Raw genomic sequence first — 17,157 nt, forward strand, 5'->3', positions numbered from 1 at the left:
AGGTAGAGAAAAGTTCTTAACAAAGTCATGATAGTCGGGGTATTACAGGATGAATAGGAGCTTGTTGGGCAGGAGGAGGGAAATCCCATTAGAAGGAGTGGCAGGGGCCAGTGCCTGGGGGACTGATATTTAGTCTTCTCAGCAGCGGAGTGAGGGCTGGTGGGAGATCGCCGCCACCACTGTCCACCGCCTGCTGTGTGCCAGGCACACTTGCTGCAAAATTGCCCGTGATCCTCAGAATCCCTCTGCCCTGGGAGGCGGGCATCCTTTCCCTCTTTTCACAGATGAAGAGACCGGGCTCAGAAGGGTCAAGCCACATGCCCGGGTCACCTGGCCACGAAATGGCTTCCCTGGCCCTGCGTCTCCAGCATCCTATGTCATGTACCTGACAGGGCCTCCGAGGCCTTCTGTGTCCGCCTGTGTCGTCCCACACCCACCCGTCAGGTTGGGCAGGGAGGCCGTGGTGTCAGGGACACACTCGGTGGGGACCCCCAGCCCTCGCAAGTCCGTGGCCCTGTGCTGGGTCTCAGCCTCCCCCACTCGCGCCCTCTCCAAGAGCAGCTGTGCCCTCCGGGCTCCCGCATGCCGAGCACCGACCGCCGCGCACTGGCCTGGCCCCTCCCCAGGCCAGCTCGCCCACCAGTCTGTGCCGGTGCCCCGGTCGGGGAGGACACGCTCGTGGGGACATGCTTGCCGAAGCAGCTCGAAGAGGTGCTGAGCAGTGACTCAAATCTCAGGGCCGAGTTCCGTGCGGGCCACCCCCTCCTTCACATCCCGGCCAGAAGACGAGGGCTCCTGCTGCCCGCGGCTACCCCGGAGGCCGCCCAGAGGTCACTTCACCTCCCTGAGCCTCAGTTTACACATCTGCCCTACGGATGCCCCTCCGGGCTGCCTTCAGAGCCGCCGTGACCGGAACACAAAGGGCACCGTGTACCGTGACTGCCAGACACCCCCAAGGAGGGGCAGCGGCTGCCAGCTGGGGCTTCTCCGCGCCAAGCCAGGCAGATCCGCACCTCCCCAAACCCTGGGGAGTCCCTGCAGGGGGATGGGCACCGTGCCTGAAGCGAGACCTCCGCGGGTGGCCCCTCGTGGCCACAGACAGCCCCTGCAGTGCCAGCTTCCTCGGAGCCCACGGGGAGGAGCGCGACCCTCGCCTCAGGAAGAGGGAAACGGGCTCAGAGAGGGCGTGTGGCTTTCCCAAAGGAAGCCAGTTCCAGGACTTGAAGCCAGGTCTCCCTCCAGACCTGAGACTTGCTGTGGCTCACACCTTCCCCAAGATACCCACCACGCTGACCTGGGAGGCGGGGATGGCAGGGAGGAGTGTCGTTTATTAATTTCACAAAACCCCTCTGCCTGCCGCAGGGGGAGGCGGATGCCACCATGTGGGTGAGGCGGGGCCCCTCGTCCTGACATTCAGAGGGGCAGGGAGGGTCTGAGGGAGGACCCGTGCTGGGCCGAGAGCCCGTGATGCACTCATGTGGTGGCCTGTGGCCGTGGTGAGGACGCATGCCCATGGCCTGTGGTCGCCATCCCAGGGAGAGAAGCACCTTCAGCCCAATCCGCGGCCGGTCCGCAGCCCCTGGGAGCTCCCCTTGGTGTCTACTGGGGGCAGAAGACCCTCCCCAGGAAGAGGAAGGCCGGCAGTTTGCTGTGGTAGACCATCAGGAGGAAAGGCTGGTTGATCTTCAGGTGCAGCGGCGCCTCCATGGGCAGCGTCTGCGCGCCAGAGCCCGCGGCCGCCTCCGTCCCCTTCTCGTCCATGATCAGCTCGGCCTCGTGCATTGCCTGCGGGGGCAGAGGGCGGGCGGTGCTCACCAAGCCGCCCAGACCCCCGGAGGGCCAGAGGCCAGAGGGGCTCGGGGAGGGAGACACCAGTTCCCTCGGCTGGTGCCGGCCACCCCAGGGTTCCTGGCTCTTCTGCGCCATCGCTGGAGGGCATTCGACAGGCAGGCGCAGTGTGAGGGCAGAGGGGTGTGGGGAGCACGAGGTGGGGGGCGAAGGGGGCTCGCGATTCCTGCTGTGAGTCCCAGGGAGGCCGGCGCCTCCTCTCCGTTCCCCGAAAGGGTCTGCTGAGCCGTCGCAGACGGGAGGGAGGCGGCGGTCCCCGCCCAAAGCCCCCCACCTCCGTTCACCATCTGGTGGATGGCTCACGGGGAGCCAGGTCCCGGGTTAGCTCTTTGGGGGGACTCGGACCCCACATCCACCCCGATGCGCTGGGAAACTGACGGCCTCTGGGGAATACTGGTGCCTTTCCTCCCAGGCTACGGAATTCTAGCAATTCTACTTGCGGAAAACAGGCCAGTATCCTGTGTGAGCATCACAGCCACGGGCACCCAGAACTACAGGGGGTGGCGTGCATGGATGGTGCGAGGTCTGTGGCAGGAAAGTTCAAATGGGAAGATCCACGGCCCACTGTGCTTGCTTTTTCCTCTTGCAAACTGAAAAGCACTGCTACATCCGGGCCCCTGGTCAGAGCAGCTGGCTGGGCTCTGCCACCACCCCCCGGGCCGGCTGGAACTTCCCCTCACCTGCCCTCAGCACCTGTCGGTCCCCACCCAGGAGACTGCACCTTCCCTGCCCTCCAGTCTTGGCCTCCACTGCACCCCCTCCCGGAAGGAGCCCCCCACGTCTCTGCCCGTTGAAATCTTTCCCCTCCTCCAATGTATGTAACCCAAAAGCAGGGGTGCCAGAGAAAATATAGGGCTCCCAGCTACCTCTGAATGCAAGATGAACAATAAGCATGTTTCCGTGTCAGTATCTCCCATGTAGGCTTTGGGAAACACACTAAATATATTCTTCCCTGTGTGTCTGAAATTCCAGTTTAACTGGGTGCCCTGTCTTGCGTCTGCTGAGTCTGGTGACCCTGACCCTGGGGGACACCCTGGCCGAGACCACAGGGCCTGTGCTGGGCCAGCTCTTCACCGAGGAGACCATGCTCGCCAGGTGCCCCTAGGAAGCCTGCGAGGCCTCGGAGACGGGTGGGTCAGACCCCTCCGGCCCTGTGGCTCTTCCGGGCTGTGATTGGCATTTGTGGCGTTGATCCATTTCCAAGGTGGCGCCGACTTTAAAGCCTGGAAACATGCGGCTTGGGAGGTGGTGGGGGCCGCCCGGGACCCTACGGCCGGCGCGCGGCAGAGCTGGAGGCACAGCTGCCCTGACTTGTGGGGGGACCTTGCCCACCCAGCCCCCACGACCGTGGCTGGGGAGGCTCCCTGGGCTGGGGCGGAGGGGTCCGGCGTCCACGCCCAAGCTCACCTCGCCCACTTTCAGGCTGCGATGAGGGGAGATTCTCGTGAGGTCGCCACGCTCCTCGAAGATTTTGGTGACACCCAGGCTGGAGAGTGTCTTCTTCAGGTCGAGGGTCCCCCTGATGTGGAGTCTGGGCACAGACACGCGGACCACCCTGGGGAGCGGGAAGGGCACCGCTGAGCGGTAGGGGCCTACTGTCCCAGGGCAGGCCGCAGGGCAGGCGGAGAGCGGCTGCATGGGACGTCCGTCTGCCAGCCCCAAGGGTCTTGGGGTTCCCTGTCCACTCCCAGAAGCAGGCAGGCTCCTCCACTCAGGACCCCAGACTCAGAGCACCTTGTGCTCCCTTCCCACCAGCCTGCCCAGGGCCCTCGTCCACGGAGCACGTCCTCAGGTCCCCACCGCCTCGGTTACAGTGGCTGAAGTTGTCCCCACGGCAGTCTCTGCCGCACCCAGGCCCGGAGCCAACCCTAACCCCGGCGACCTGACCCTGGGGGCAGCAGGGCCCTGGTGGGCTGGAGTCGGGCAGAAGTGAGCTTGGATCCTCCTGTCAGGAGCTCGGTGTCCCGAGGTCACTCGTGTGAGGAGGCGGCGATGGACACCCACGGGCACTGAGGCTGTGCATGAACTGACAAGGCGCCCGCAGACAGTCGGCGACCAGCCGGCGTTCACGTCTTGCCCTGGAACCAGCAGCGCCCCTGCCACTGTGCCGGAGCGAGGCCAGTCCCCCTGCCCAGGGAGAGGCCCAGGGCCCCGAGGCACCCGCAGGCCAGACTCCTGCTCCCTGGCCGGCACCATGCCTCTCCTCGCCTGCCCAAGGACCTCGGGTTGGCCTAGGCGTCTCCTTGGTCCTTCCCGGGAGCAGGCCACGTGTGAGACCCACCCCCATCCTGAAAAGCCAAAGCCAGCCCGGGTGCCCGAGCGAGACCCTGTCTCAAAACAGAAAAAAGTCAAAACTCAAAAACATGCCCTTGCCCCTGGTCCTGGCTTCATGCCTCTGGCTTCCGGCTCACTGTGCCTCCAGCTCACGTGTGGTGCGAGCGACATCAACACACTGCAACGTGTCGCCTCGACTGCTTGTCGCCTGACACAGCCTCAGGCTACTCCCACAGGCCTGATCTCCGCTTTCCATAGGAGTAGCTCTTTCAAGGATTCCCACTGACGTCCTGCTCCCTGTGCCCGAGAGCTGACCCTCGGGGAGCTGCCCCGACCGACCGAGGACCCCCTCTCCCGTGGGGAGTGTCCGACCCAAGCCCACCCTCGGGGACCCCCCCAAGCCTCCTCCTCCCGCGCCCGGCTCTCGCCATCTCTGCCACCTGTGCTCACGCTCAGAGTGCCTCGTGTGCTCTGGGTTCAGATTCGCCCTCTTCTCTCTTCTGTCTTCCACCCTCCCCAGGGATGCCACTCAGTCTCACGGCTTCAAAGACCATCAACAGGCCCGACTCCCAAATTTGCCTTTCCACTAAACAAACGTTTACTCAGGGCCTGCTGTCTGCCAGGTGATCTAAGCACTCGAGACGTATCTAACCTATGTATGCGTATGTGTGGTATATGAGAAGGCAAGAGTGACATCAACACACCGCAACGTGTCGTCGGAGCCCATGCCATGTACCTGTGGGGTGAGAAGGCGCAAGTAGCCGGGCTCGTGGCTCAGCCTGTAATCCCGCGCCTTTGGGAGGCTGAGGTGAGTGGATTGCCTGAGCCCACGGGTTCGAGACCCGCCTGGGCAAGTTGGTGAGACCTGGTCTCTACAATAAATCAAAAATTAGCCGGGCGTGGTAGCGCGCACCTGTAGTTCCGGCTACTTGGAAGATCGAGGCGGAAGGATCGCCGGAACCCAGCAGGTCGAGGCTGCGGTGGCCGGGAGCGGCCACTGCACTCCAGTCTGGGCGGCAGAGTGAGACTCCAACTCAAAAAAAAAAAGAAGGCGCGAGTGCTACAGACAAACAATGACGATCAGCTGTGGGATTAGGTCTGTGTGGTAAGCACAAGTGAGCAGGTCCTGGAGGAGACGAGGGGCCGGGCGGATTGGGCTTTTTTCCAGAGTGAAATGGGGAGTCATCGCAGGTTCTGGGCAGAGGAGTGACGTGGTCTCGCCTGGGATCTAAGAGGCTTGTGCCGTCGGCTCAGTGGGGCATCCACTCTTGGTGCTGCATGGGCGGCGGGGTCAGCGGGAGGCTGGCGTGTCCTGGATGTTGAGAGCCACAAGATGGTTGGAACGGACCACACTCCAGACAGAGTTTAACGCAGGGTTCATGGGGCTTCCGGATGGGCTGAACAGGGCGCTGGAGGGGTCAGGATGACCGCAAGGCTCTTAGCGTGAGCAACCGAAAAGACAGAGGTGCTATGACTGCGACGGGCAACTGGAGGAAGCCGCTGCTGGAGCTGGTGCCTGTCCCATGCTCGTGGGGCGTGCCAGTGGACCCACGACAAAGGCGGCCCCTGGGAAAACAGAGCCTTTCCTCTGGGGAAAGAGGAAGCAGCTGGCCTCTACTGATGCAGATTCAAGGCTGGCGTCTGCCTCCTCACAGAGGCCAGGCGGAATCATCTTGGCCTAAGTGCCAAGACGTTCTCCCGCGTGCACGTGGGGGTGTGTCTCTCGGGTGGGTGTCGGTTGACTTGGTTCCTTCTCCTGGGGAAAAGGCCTTCCAGTCTTTTGGGCTACAGAACACACAGGAATAGCCCTTCCCTGGCCCTCTCCCACAGGGGACCCCTGAGCTGGTCTGGACCCGGCTTCCTGCCTACAGTTCAAACCAACCTGACAGCTTGTCTCCCAGACCGGATGAGCTCAGAAGGCAGGAACGCCATTGGCCTGCCATGTTCTGATGAAACGCAATTCCCCGGGGAGCCTGGGTAAGTCCACTGCCCTATAAGAGGAGATGGAGTTTCCCAAGGGGGAGGAGGACGTGGCCCTGTCATTCCCAGGCCCACCTCTCCTCGCCATGGTCCTCATAACCGCAAGGCACGGAGACTCGCGGAGCAGTCCCTGCGGGAGTGGGTGGGGTGGACCAGATACCATACTCGAGGTGGGGGGCTCCCTGGAAGAGACCCGGCAGGCAGCCTGCACTTGGACTTCATGAGATGTCACTCCTATGAGCTGTAAGTTCTCCTGGGCCCCTGAGAGGAGGGGGCTTTGGTTCTGTTATTCCCAAACCTCCAGGAAGGCTGTGGCTGTCTCTGGGAACTCTCAAAGGATCTATTCCATGATGGGTAAAGGTACGGGGGGCGTGCTGGTCCCATCAGAAGCCAGGGAGAGGGTGGCAGTGCCCAGGAGCATCTCTGTGTGGTTGGTGATGGCCGGATGGCAGCCACACGACCAGGGGCTACAGAGGACCTGGGTGAGGGGAGCACAGGCCCCCAGGGGGTCACCGGAGCCGCAGCCCCATGGGAAATCCTGGCCTGGAGATGGGGGTGGGGTGCACTCAGAATGCCCAGTTCCAGCCAGCAACTGTGGGGTCTCAGGCCACTGTGAGCTGCGTCCTCCAGGGAACGGAATCCGCGGGGTCCCAGCCTCACAAAGAAACCAGGACCTGCAGATGCGAGGGGATGAGGGCCTGGCGTCCTCCCCGTTCCCCGCCCTCCCTCCCTTCCCCGGGCCCTAGGAGCATCCTTCAAGATACCTCTGTGGACTCTAAGGCTCTTTAGGGTGCAGGACAAAAACTGCTGGTCCCTTCCAAGACCCCCCAAGGTCAGCAGACGCCAAGCCTCAAGCCTGCTTCGGCAGGTGAGCTGCCACCTTGGGGTTCCACCCGAGGGTGGGAGGGTCAGGTCTGCAGGGCATCAGCCCGTCCAGAAGCCAGAGGTTCGGAAGGCCTGCTGAGACGGAGCTCGGCCTCTTCGACCAATCCGAAGAGACGGGACTCGCATCGGTGTGTCTTCCAGGGGCCACGTGGTGTTGAGGTTCACACAAGTCTCTTCAGAGTCCGATGAGGTCGGCAGCGCTATGGCCTCACAGCAGAGGCCAGGAAGCCAGGTCTCAGCTAAGGCTAGGGCTGTCATCCAGGCCCCGTCCCCTGTTTCAGCAGCCAGATTCTGCCAACCCGTGCGGCCCCGGGTTCTCAGCAGGATGGGCAGGGGAGGTTATGCAGGACTGCGGTGCCCTCGGGACGCCCTGCCACTCAGCTCCCCCCAAGAACTGCGACATCACCGGAAGCACCCAGAGCTGGAAGTTCCCTCGCGTGAGCTTTCTGCTAGCTCTAGATATCAGAGTCGTCTTCTGAGCTCCTCAGGTTGTGTTCCCACATACAGGAAGGCGTGTCAGTTCAGGTGCCGCCCCCGAAGGGCCCAGCCCTACCCTAGTATCCCCTTTGTGAGGCTCCACCCCTCTTGGAACCTTCCTCGGCGCCCGGCTGCGTGTTAGGCGTGAAGCGTTCGCGGCCAAGACCTTTGTGGAGGTGGACGGAGAATGACGGCAGGCAAGGTGGCCGCGAGAACAGGTCGGGCAAGAGGACGACTGACACCGCCCCATCCAGGTGGAAGCTGCCCTCTGTGCTTTGTCCCTGCTGCTGCTGGCCACCAGGGACCCTGCCCCAGCCCAGCCACTCCAGGCACCGTGCACGCCCACACTGAGATCCAATCCCCAGGACTGAAGCCCAATGCCAGCCCTCACGTCTCCCCAGAAAGCCCATCAGTGTGCCAGTGTCTCGGGGATCCCGTGGGCTCGCTATAAATCAGTTCTAAGTTTATGTGTGTGCTTTACAAAAATATATTTACTCCCTTCAGTCTTTCAAGTATTACTTGTACAACTTACTTGGAACACACTCCACTGGTTTCACGGTGGCACCCCTCTCCTCCCAGGGAACGGACTCACAGTCCCTGTGACACCCGCGCCTGTCCCTTGGCACGGTTTTAACGCGTCTCCCTCCACGGGCCTAGGGTCTCACCGTGTTCCTCTGACTTGTCTCCCAGCCGACTCCCCACCCTCATAGAAGCCCATGACAGAGCCCAGAGAGGACTTGGGTATGAGGCGAGAGCTCCAGAAACCTAGAGTGCAGGAGAGGGAGAGCGGGAGGGAAGGGCAGAAGCAGCCGGGTTACCTTTTTGACAGTAACGTTTTCCATTTGGCAAAGACGTCCGCCTGCAAGCTCGCCTCCACCCGCTTCAGCTTGCCCTTGTCCGGAAGGATGAAGGCGGCCGTCAGGTTTTGCGCGAACGGCATTTCCAGGATGGTGCAGGCGCGCTCCTCGTCGCGGCCCACGGTGTACACAGCCTCATGGGACATCATGGGCACCTTCACGGAGCTGTTTCTCCCCAGAATGAAATCTTCCTCTTTGGTGGCGTTCGGATGGAACTCGTGTTGCCACCTGGCTTAGGATTGGAGGAGGGGACACACAGGGTATGAGCACCTCGAGGGAAAAGAACTCGCCCCTCATCTCTGTCCGCGCAGATCGGGGGAAGGGCTTTGGCTATTCGGGGATGCCCCTGCCACGGCACCGAAGACTTCCGACGAGACAAGCCCAGGCCCAGGGATCAGTTCCCGTAGAGGTCAAGACGAGGGCTGTCCGTCTGAGAGCAGGGCAGTCGGCCGCCATCAGCCCAGGTGCCCGAGCCTGAGAGAGCCTGTCGCTCACGTCCTGACGGGGCAGACCGCGCTCTCGCTAACGGAGACTGGTTGGGTCTGACATGAGTCAAAATGCCTGATCGTACTCTAAGTCAGCCCTATGGGGCCCTGAAAACGACCGAAGCCGGCTGCCCTGGGGGCTTGTGGGTGAGCAGTGACATCCACAGCCGGGTGTCTGGACCCTCCTTTTTGACCTTGAGGTTGCTTTGATCCTACTGGTCATAAGCTCACACCTGGGTCTTTTTAAACCTGCAACCTGCAGAGTCCTGAATGTAAGGTCAACTCCCTGAGTTCAAATCCTGGCCTCGTCGTTCTAAAAGAATGTCCTTGGACAAGTGCTGGAGTCTCCTTGGACTTCAGTGTCCTTATTTGTAGACTGGATATTGGTGGTGCCTCAAGGGTTGCTCTGAGACTCTGTGGGTCATGGTAGCACGGTGTAGTGGTTGTGTATAGTGAGTGTTGGATGGATAGTGGTCATTATCTGCCTTACTAGTGGCACTGCCATTTTTGTTGGGATCACAGGGACTTTGGGAAATTCCACATCCTCCTCTATCCTTCTCTAGTTTGGATAGACCAAGGTTTCGGATTGCCATCTTCTTATTTTCTCTTTGGCTCCCTTGGATTTTGGAAGGCCTCATTTTTATATTTAGTTCCAAGGTACTGGCTTTGTGGGGATTGAGGGGTGTTAGCCTCTGATCTGCCCCTATTTTGATCACCGTGTGTGTGTGTGTGTGTGTGTGTGTGTGTGTGGTGTGAGTAGATGTGTATGACATGGGGGATGAAGTTTGAATCCAAGAACGTCCTTCCATCTTCTTTTTCAGTTTCTCTCCCTCAGATCTGGGGAATTGATAAAGTAGGATAAGGAGACCAGGCCACTCACCGAGTGATCATCAACACCGCAATCAACACAACCACCAGTTCAGCCATCTACCCGGCAGAAAGCACACCGCGCCAGAGCTAAGAGAACTGGGTTCCAGTTCTGACACTCATTGACTGGCGCACTGCTTGGAATTAGTCAAGTTTTAATTTCTCTCTCAGAATTTTCTCTCATCTAAGACACGGGGACAAAATGTCACTTCAACCCATATAGCCAGTGCTGCGTTAGGATAATCAGCAATAACGAAAAGCCACATAGGGAGAATGACTTAGATGTCACAAAGCTCATTTCACATCGATTTGTAACTTAAACCCCAATCACCGCCTCATGAATCATATATCCTGGTACTCTTTTTATGGACCAAAAAAGTGTGATTCTGAAAGATTACCCACACCTGAATTCAAGGTCACAGAGCAAGCAAGTGGCCAACCCAGATTGTTAATCCAAGTCCAGTGACCATCTTCCTCTCCACACCAACATGCCACAAGCCTTACCTTGAAAGAAAATATAATTTGTAAGCAGCAGCACAGTTCCAGGGTCGATTTGCTTGATCAGGTTGTTAATCTTCCCATGAGTTTTCTGACTGACATAGTCATTGATTTGTCTCTGAGTGTCTTCCAAGTTCTGAAAGTTGGCAGAGATGGTTTCCGCACTGTACAGGTTCTTGGCCTCGGTCATAAACCTCCGCTGTGGCTGGAAATTCTGGTCCATAAACAGGGTGTTCCCAATTCTCATCTTGACGTCCTGGGTCTCCCGGTTCAGATTGTGGATGAGGTAATGGAAGCCCTCGTGAAGGTCTCTCTCTGGCATCTTCCTGAAGTTGAGTCCCTTCTTGATCTCGGCCAGGGTGCTGTCCTCTGCCCCCAGACACAGCATGGAGAAGGCCGTCGAGATGCTCAAGGGAGACAGGAAGATGTTCTTGCCAGGGTTGTTGGCAGACAGCTTCTTGAGCAGTCTGAAGCCAAAATCTGCATTCCGCCTCGCAAGCTCCTTGGCTGCCATCCTTCCCGTCAACCTCGAGCCCTCGTGAATGGCTGGTGAGAAGTGGGACTCCAGAAGACCTTTTGCTGGGAGGAGGCTGGCCAGCAAAAGGGCGAGGCCCAGCGTGGGGCTCATTTTCCTTGGAGATTGTCCTGTTAAGTAGCAGACCTGGGGTTAGCAGAGAAAAGAACAAAAGAGCTCCATTGCCCACAGGAAGACCAGCTCAAAGAAGGAACTCCATGCCTGGAGTGTGCTGGACATAATGATTTAGGAATCACTGGCCTGATCGCGTTTAACCTGGAGAACCACCCTGAGGACCAGAAGTCACTGTCCCCATTTCTGAAATGAGAGGACTGAGGGCGGGGACAGCTCTTGTGTCTCAACTCCTTGTTCCCCCACTCCATGGCCCGTGGTGAAGACCCACCCACCGTGTGGACAGGTTACCCCGACCACACCATCACAATGCTCCATCCCTTTGCCGCCCTGGCTGATTTTTTGAAAAGAGAGTGTGACCACAAGCGAACCAATCAATGTCTTCCCCGATAACGCAAAGCCCTCCCGACTGCGGGGCGCCTGGCTTTACCACGTGTCTCTGAAGCTAAGTGTGGCCACAAATTCCACACGCAGAGGGAGAAAGAGAGAGAAAAGGAGATGGAAAGAGGGAAGCGTACGACACCCTGATGACGTCTTTGGAGTCCCTGGACGAAGCTTTACCTCGGTTTCCCAACCACCTTCAGTTTTTAAAAGTTATAAGGGTCAGTATGTTTCCTTTTTAGGGCGGGCTGAGTCGAGTTGGACTTCTCCCCCTTTGGCCAAAGAACCCTGACTAAATTGTAGAACCCAAGTCCAGGCTGGAGTGCAGTGGCATGCACGCTCACGGTCACCCCAGCATCGACCTCTGGGCTCCAGCCATCCTTCCGCGTAGACGGAACTACAGACGTGCAACCACGCCCCGCTATTTTTAACTTTATTGTAGAGACAAGGTCTCGCCAGGTTGCCCGGGCTGGTCTGGAACCCGTGGGCTCGGGCCATCCACTCGCCTCGGCCTCCCAAAGCGCTGCGATGACAGGCTGAGCCACCGAGCCCGGCCCGCTTGTTGATTTCTTTAATTGCACATACTGCTGCCGGCGACGGCTACACCGATTTGTATGTGAGATGAAGGCAGATTTCTTCACTTGGCCTTACTGTTGCGTTGTTTACTCTGCTTTATCCTGTAACTGACATCTTTCCACGTCTGCAGCCGGTGGGAAACAGTGAGCTCCTCAGCAGTGAAGGCTGTTCGTGGTTGCCTTAGACGGGCTCCCCGGAAGCAGAGCCCCAGATGGGCATTCAGGTGCGCGTTGTGTATTCAGGGAGCTTTCCCAGGAGCCCGTACAGGAGTGACAGGAGCCGGATGGGAAAGGGGAGGAGCCAAGTAACATCTAGCCATGGTCTGGTCCACTGCGCGGAGGCTCTCAAGGCTGGCCTGTTGGAAAGACTCCGTCGTTGGTGGCTGTGGTCTGTCTTTAAGATGCGAGGCACGGTGTGTAACTTCCTACCGGCCACGGATGATTGCTTGGAGAGGGGAGGGCAGCTGTGAGCTCTCAGCAGGCAACCGTCACGCCCACCAGCAGGAGGGGACGGCCACCAACATCCCCAGTGTCTGGCACCAAGGAGGCTCTTTCTAGTTGGCTTCTGAAGGAACAGATACGTGAACACCAGGCAGGGCCTGTTCCTAGGAGTGCCAGCTCCCAAGTTCCTTGTGCCCTAACCCTTCTAGGCCAGGCACCGTGGATAGCGCCCTCATCACAGCAGACACTGGTCTTCGAGGAGTTTGTGATGCAGTACTGGAAAATTCCAGCAGATACAATCTGTTGCTCCCTGAGCACGTATTCTTTTTTTTTTTTTTTGAGTTGGAGTCTCACTCTGTCGCCCTGGCTGGAGGGCAGTGGCCACTCCCGGCCATCGCAGCCTTGTTCTGCTGGGCTGCGGCGATCCCTCCGCGTCAGCCTCCCGAGGAGCCGGAACTACAGGCACGTGCTACCACACCTGGCTAGTTTTCTGATTTATTGTAGATACGAGGTCTCTCCAAGCTGCCAGGGCGGGTCTTGAAACCTCGGGCTCAGGCAGTTCCCTCGTCTCAGCCTCCCAAAGTGCTGGGATGACAGGCTGAGTCACTGAGCCCGGCCAGCATGCATTCTTCCCTCCAGCTTCCCAGTAGAATTTCTTTCCCTCTCCCTTGTCCCCTTATCCTCCTCCTCCTCCTCCCTCTTCTTCCTGCAGTCTACCCTCTTGACAGGCAGCCCACGTTCCTCAGGGACGAGGCCCAACCCCATGGAGGGAGGGCCTGATCGCTCAGGGAGTCTCGACTCCCTTGCTGGTGATTGGCTTAGGAGCCTGCCATCATCCAGTCTGTGCAGGTGACAGCTTCTGCCCTGATCCCGTGGAAAGGGTCCGATGGAGGGGGATTTCGGGAGTGTTCGCTGGAGTGTTGGGGTGCTGCCCTCTCCCTTCCCTGGTGTCCTGGGCGGGGAGATGTGGCCGCCAGAGACTCACAGCCATCACACACACAGGACTTCGCAGAGAAACTGGAGCTGGAGCCACTGACAGCCTGGACCCCAGAGACTGCCCTGCCTCGGGACTCCCAGTGATGTCCAGATGCACAGTCAGCGTCTTGAAGCCAAAAGTGTCCTGCAAAGTACAAGTAGCTACGTATTTTTAAGTGCCAGGACCCCCATGTAGGCAAGAGTGGTGTGCTCTGGTCTCCTGCCATCTTCACTGTGTGACATTCTGGAAGACACTTTCTCTCTCTGAGCTTGGGGCTCGCACTGTCCCAAACGACTTTCTGGCAAAATGATCATAGCTGGTGAAAAGCAAGGACTTGACAGGCTGTCTGAAAGAGGCTACAGAAGGTGAATTAGTCAAGCCCATCAGGAGGCTTTAGATACACAGGAAAAAAATAGAAAACGGAAGGATTCAAGCTCAGGTGCCAGGGGGCTGGGCTGCTCACAAAGTGGCCTGGATTAAAAAGAGGCACTTCTGGCTGGACTTGGCGGCTCAGCCTGTAATCCCAGCATTTTGGGAGGCCGAGGTGGGTGGATTGTCTGAGCCCGTGGGTTCGAGACTCGCACGGGCAACTTGGCGAAACCTTGTCTCTACAATAAAATAAGAATCAGCCAGGCGTGGTAGCGCACGCCTGTAGTTCCAGCTACTCGGAAGGCTGAGGCAGAAGGATCACCGGAGCCCAGCAGGTCGAGGCTGCGGTGGCTGGGAACGGCCCCTGCCCTTCAGTCTGGGCGACAGAGTGAGACCCCGACTCAAAAAAAGGAGGAGCTTCTGCTATTCCAGCAGGCACTGTGTCTGATGTGTCGGCGTGGAGGAGTCACGCCCGTCCCTCAAGGATCCGTGAGAACGTTCTTGGCAGGCGCTCGCCAGCAGCTGCACACAGAGCCCATGAGTGACCTGGCAGGAGTTCCGGGATGAGTCCGGGCAGAGCGGGCCCGAGCAGGGAAGGCGGCACGTTCCGACATGCACGGCTAGGAGGCGAGCCTTGGCCATTGACCCCTCGAGGTTTTTAGTACTTGTCTGAGTTTCAGAAACAGGAATGCTCGTGAACTTCTGAGCCTGGGTCTTGGGCTGCCCCCGCTTCTGTGTGTATTAGGTGGTCTGGGCAGGTCTCCTCACTCTCCAGGCTCCCAGGGTCTTTATCTGTTAGGCGGGGAGGGGGTCTCTCCCCACCAGGTGCTGCTGATCCGCTGTCCGTGTCCACCCCCGGGACACAGCCCATACCGGCTGTTGGGTTCTAGCTTCCTCCCATCTCTGCAGGCCTGTGTCACTGCAGCCCCCTCTGGGCCTTCTGCCGGGTGCTGACATCTGGCATCCTTCCCCCAAAAGCTCACACTGGCCCCTCTAGGCCTTTCTGTCCGTCATCACGGGGCCCTAACTGACCCAAATCAGCCGTTGGATTACATGCTTGAGCAGGCTAATTTTTAAAATTCCACCAATTAAAACAGCTGAGCGACTGGCTGTTTCCCAACTAATGGACAGGGTGCTCTCCTGAGCTGAGTAATTCTTTGCTGGGTTTAGCTTGGAATGTGTGTGTGAGTGTGTGTGTGACTGAGAGGGCGTGTGTATGTGTGTGTCACTCATGTTAAATAAATAAGTAAAATTAAAATAAAAAAGAAAAAGAGCACCGTAAGAACCGAGCCCTGTGGCGTGCACACGGGCAGAGGTGTCCCCCGAACGTCCTGCGCCCACATTCCTTATTCATCTGGGAACACAGTTTTCTGATGAAAAGATAAAACGGTGTCTCTCGCCCACCCAGATGTCCTTCACCGGGAAGGCAGACCCAAGCCAGGTGGGAAGCCCTCCGGTCAAGCAGCACAGGGGTCTGCAGTCCACACCGTTCCTCCTCCACTCTGCCTCCCACACTGTCCCAGCCACGCTTGTCACTGGAATAAGCTGATTAAGGCAACAGCAAGATTCGACAGCTGACTTGACAATAATATTTGTGATTTTACAAAGTGCTTTCCTCTCGACCGCCAGCAGTTTGGGGAAACAGCCGGTAAGCGGCCAGAACACACACAGGCTACAGAGGACTGACTCGTGCAGGGTGCTTGGAACCACTTGCGTTAGAGAAGAGGCATCCCTCCCCTCCCCCGGTCGCCCCTCTTGGCCGGTATGTCCTGCCTCTCTTCCCTGGAGGAAGCAGACTGGCTGGGAGGAGTCGCTGTGATATCCTTCCTCCAGCCCGTGAGGCGAAATGTTTAGGATGCCAAGGCAAGCTCCCCCCACCCCCGATGTCCCGGGCCCTAAGAAGGGTGAGCTCGCAGCAGCTGGAATCTCCTGCTAACGGGAGGCCCTTCCCGGACAGCCTGGCTACGCCACCTTCCTTCCCTGCCCCACCCAGGGAGCTCTGACACCCCTCCCCCCAGGTCCCCCACAGAGTGTACAGCATTTGGGTAGACTCAGCACCCCATATCGGGCTGAGAAACTGGGGGATCCTTCTTGAAGGTGTGCTTTGGGCCCCAGCAGAAGACCGTCACCGAGGTCCTGGGCTCTGGGATGGCCAGGCAAGCTCTGGGGTCCCCCATTGCAAGGGGTGGATGTTGTTTCATGAGGACACTACTGTGGGTGTACTAGGAATTAAATTAGTATTGTTGAAAGCAATTTCAGGACGAAGTGCAGTAACACATCCTCATTCCCTGCTTAAAGTCAGAGAAGCCTCCTAGAAGAGCTCTAATGACCACTGTAGGGGGCTTTTTCCTTCTTCCCGGAAAGCAAAGACTGGTGCACACCCGTCATCTCACTTTTTAACTTGTCCCGTGGGTCCCTCCTTCACTCTTTTAAGGAGGACTTTTGGGTCCTCACGTGTATCAGGCACTGGGCGTAGAGCAACGCCAGGAAACAGTCAGCCCCACAGACGTCTCCAGACCCTCGAGAACGGTCCAGCCCTTGCCTGACCTGGCCCTCTTTCCCTTCAGTGACTTCAGTCTGTGATGAGGAAGCACGTGGCTCAGTGGCCACCGACCTCAGGAGGAAGGGTGCTATCAAGGGAGAGCCACGCCCCGAGTGGACAGAGGAGGCCGAGGTTGCCGTGTGTATTTCTGACAAAAATGCGTTCAACAGGGTGCTTGGCCTCACTTTCTCTGTGGACACAGCCTCTGTCCTCGGAGAGAAAGACTCACCAGCAGCTCACCAGTCAGGGGGAGGGCCCGAGTCGGAGGGGCCACCTCACCCTTAAGTCCCCTCCCTCCCCCAGCCCCCAAGCCTTTTCTAGAAAAACTCCAGGCAGCAGCGTCCATGGAAGTGAGCCAGGGCTTCCATCAAAGATGCCCAGTGGGCTCCTCCAGAAAGGGCTCCCCGACTGTGGCGCTCCCCTAGATTTTATATTGCTTAAATACATACCTGGGGATGCCTGGACCCCCCCCCTCCAGTCAGAAGCAGCCTCTGTGTGCAATCAACAAGGCGCACCTTATCTTTTCAAAGGGAAGAGACCATACTCACAGCACATCCAGGGAAAGTCCACCGAGCTGGCCGCGAATCCGCCTTGCCTGCTCCACAGTCTACACTTCCATGGCCTCTTGGAAGAGTGGAGCCTGAGTGGCAGCTGGGGAGGCTCTGGGAGCAATGACCACGACACCTCCTGGGGCCTTCCTCACCTCTGGAGGCCGTGGCGTGATATTGTACTGGCCACACCCGCTGGGCTGTGGCTGCCCTAATGAAGTCCACTCACTTCTTTTGCAACGACTCGGTTTCCCAATCGCTGGCTGGGTATGAGGCTGGACTATCCTACAAACAGATCAGCCCGTCGTCCTGGCGGTGAATGTTCAACCCAAGCATCGTCACTGCCGTCCCTGGAAAGAGGCTGGCAGCTGGATTTCTTGGGATCATTCCCATTCACCCCTCGTTGTTCTCATTTGCTATTTTTCATGGGCTCCAAATTGTCGTCTCTGTTACCTCAGCTCACAGGGAGTCCTTTTGAGGAAGAGGATCCAGGGGAGATGGACAGACA

The 17,157-nt window shown here is 58.5% G+C and overlaps 1 protein-coding gene across 1 annotated transcript; it reads right to left on the reverse strand.

The window, feature by feature from the left end:
- Positions 1-1,599: 1,599 nt before the first annotated feature.
- On the reverse strand, positions 1,600-16,777 carry SERPINA12 (serpin family A member 12). The gene is made up of 5 exons (XM_008048988.1): positions 16,650-16,777; positions 10,178-10,816; positions 8,283-8,553; positions 3,256-3,403; positions 1,600-1,785 (listed from the first exon to the last, which is right to left on the reverse strand). Exons 2-5 carry the CDS (start codon positions 10,797-10,799, stop codon positions 1,600-1,602), a joined length of 1,227 nt encoding a protein of 408 aa, XP_008047179.1. The 5' UTR covers positions 10,800-10,816; positions 16,650-16,777.
- Between the last annotated feature and the right edge of the window lie 380 nt (positions 16,778-17,157).

This window comes from Carlito syrichta, unplaced genomic scaffold, assembly GCF_000164805.1.
Source record: "Carlito syrichta isolate Samal-C Ts95f unplaced genomic scaffold, Tarsius_syrichta-2.0.1 Scaffold130403, whole genome shotgun sequence".
Taxonomy (NCBI): domain Eukaryota; kingdom Metazoa; phylum Chordata; class Mammalia; order Primates; family Tarsiidae; genus Carlito; species Carlito syrichta.

Coding starts and splice junctions, on each gene's coding strand:
- SERPINA12 (XM_008048988.1), bottom strand. CDS start 10,799: ATGAGCCCCACGCTGGGCCTCGCCCTTTTGCTGGCCAGCCTCCTCCCA. Junction 8,554..10,177: donor AAATTATATTTTCTTTCAAG/GTAAGGCTTGTG, acceptor TCCAATCCTAAG/CCAGGTGGCAACACGAGTTC. Junction 3,404..8,282: donor AAAACGTTACTGTCAAAAAG/GTAACCCGGCTG, acceptor CCCGCTCCCCAG/GGTGGTCCGCGTGTCTGTGC.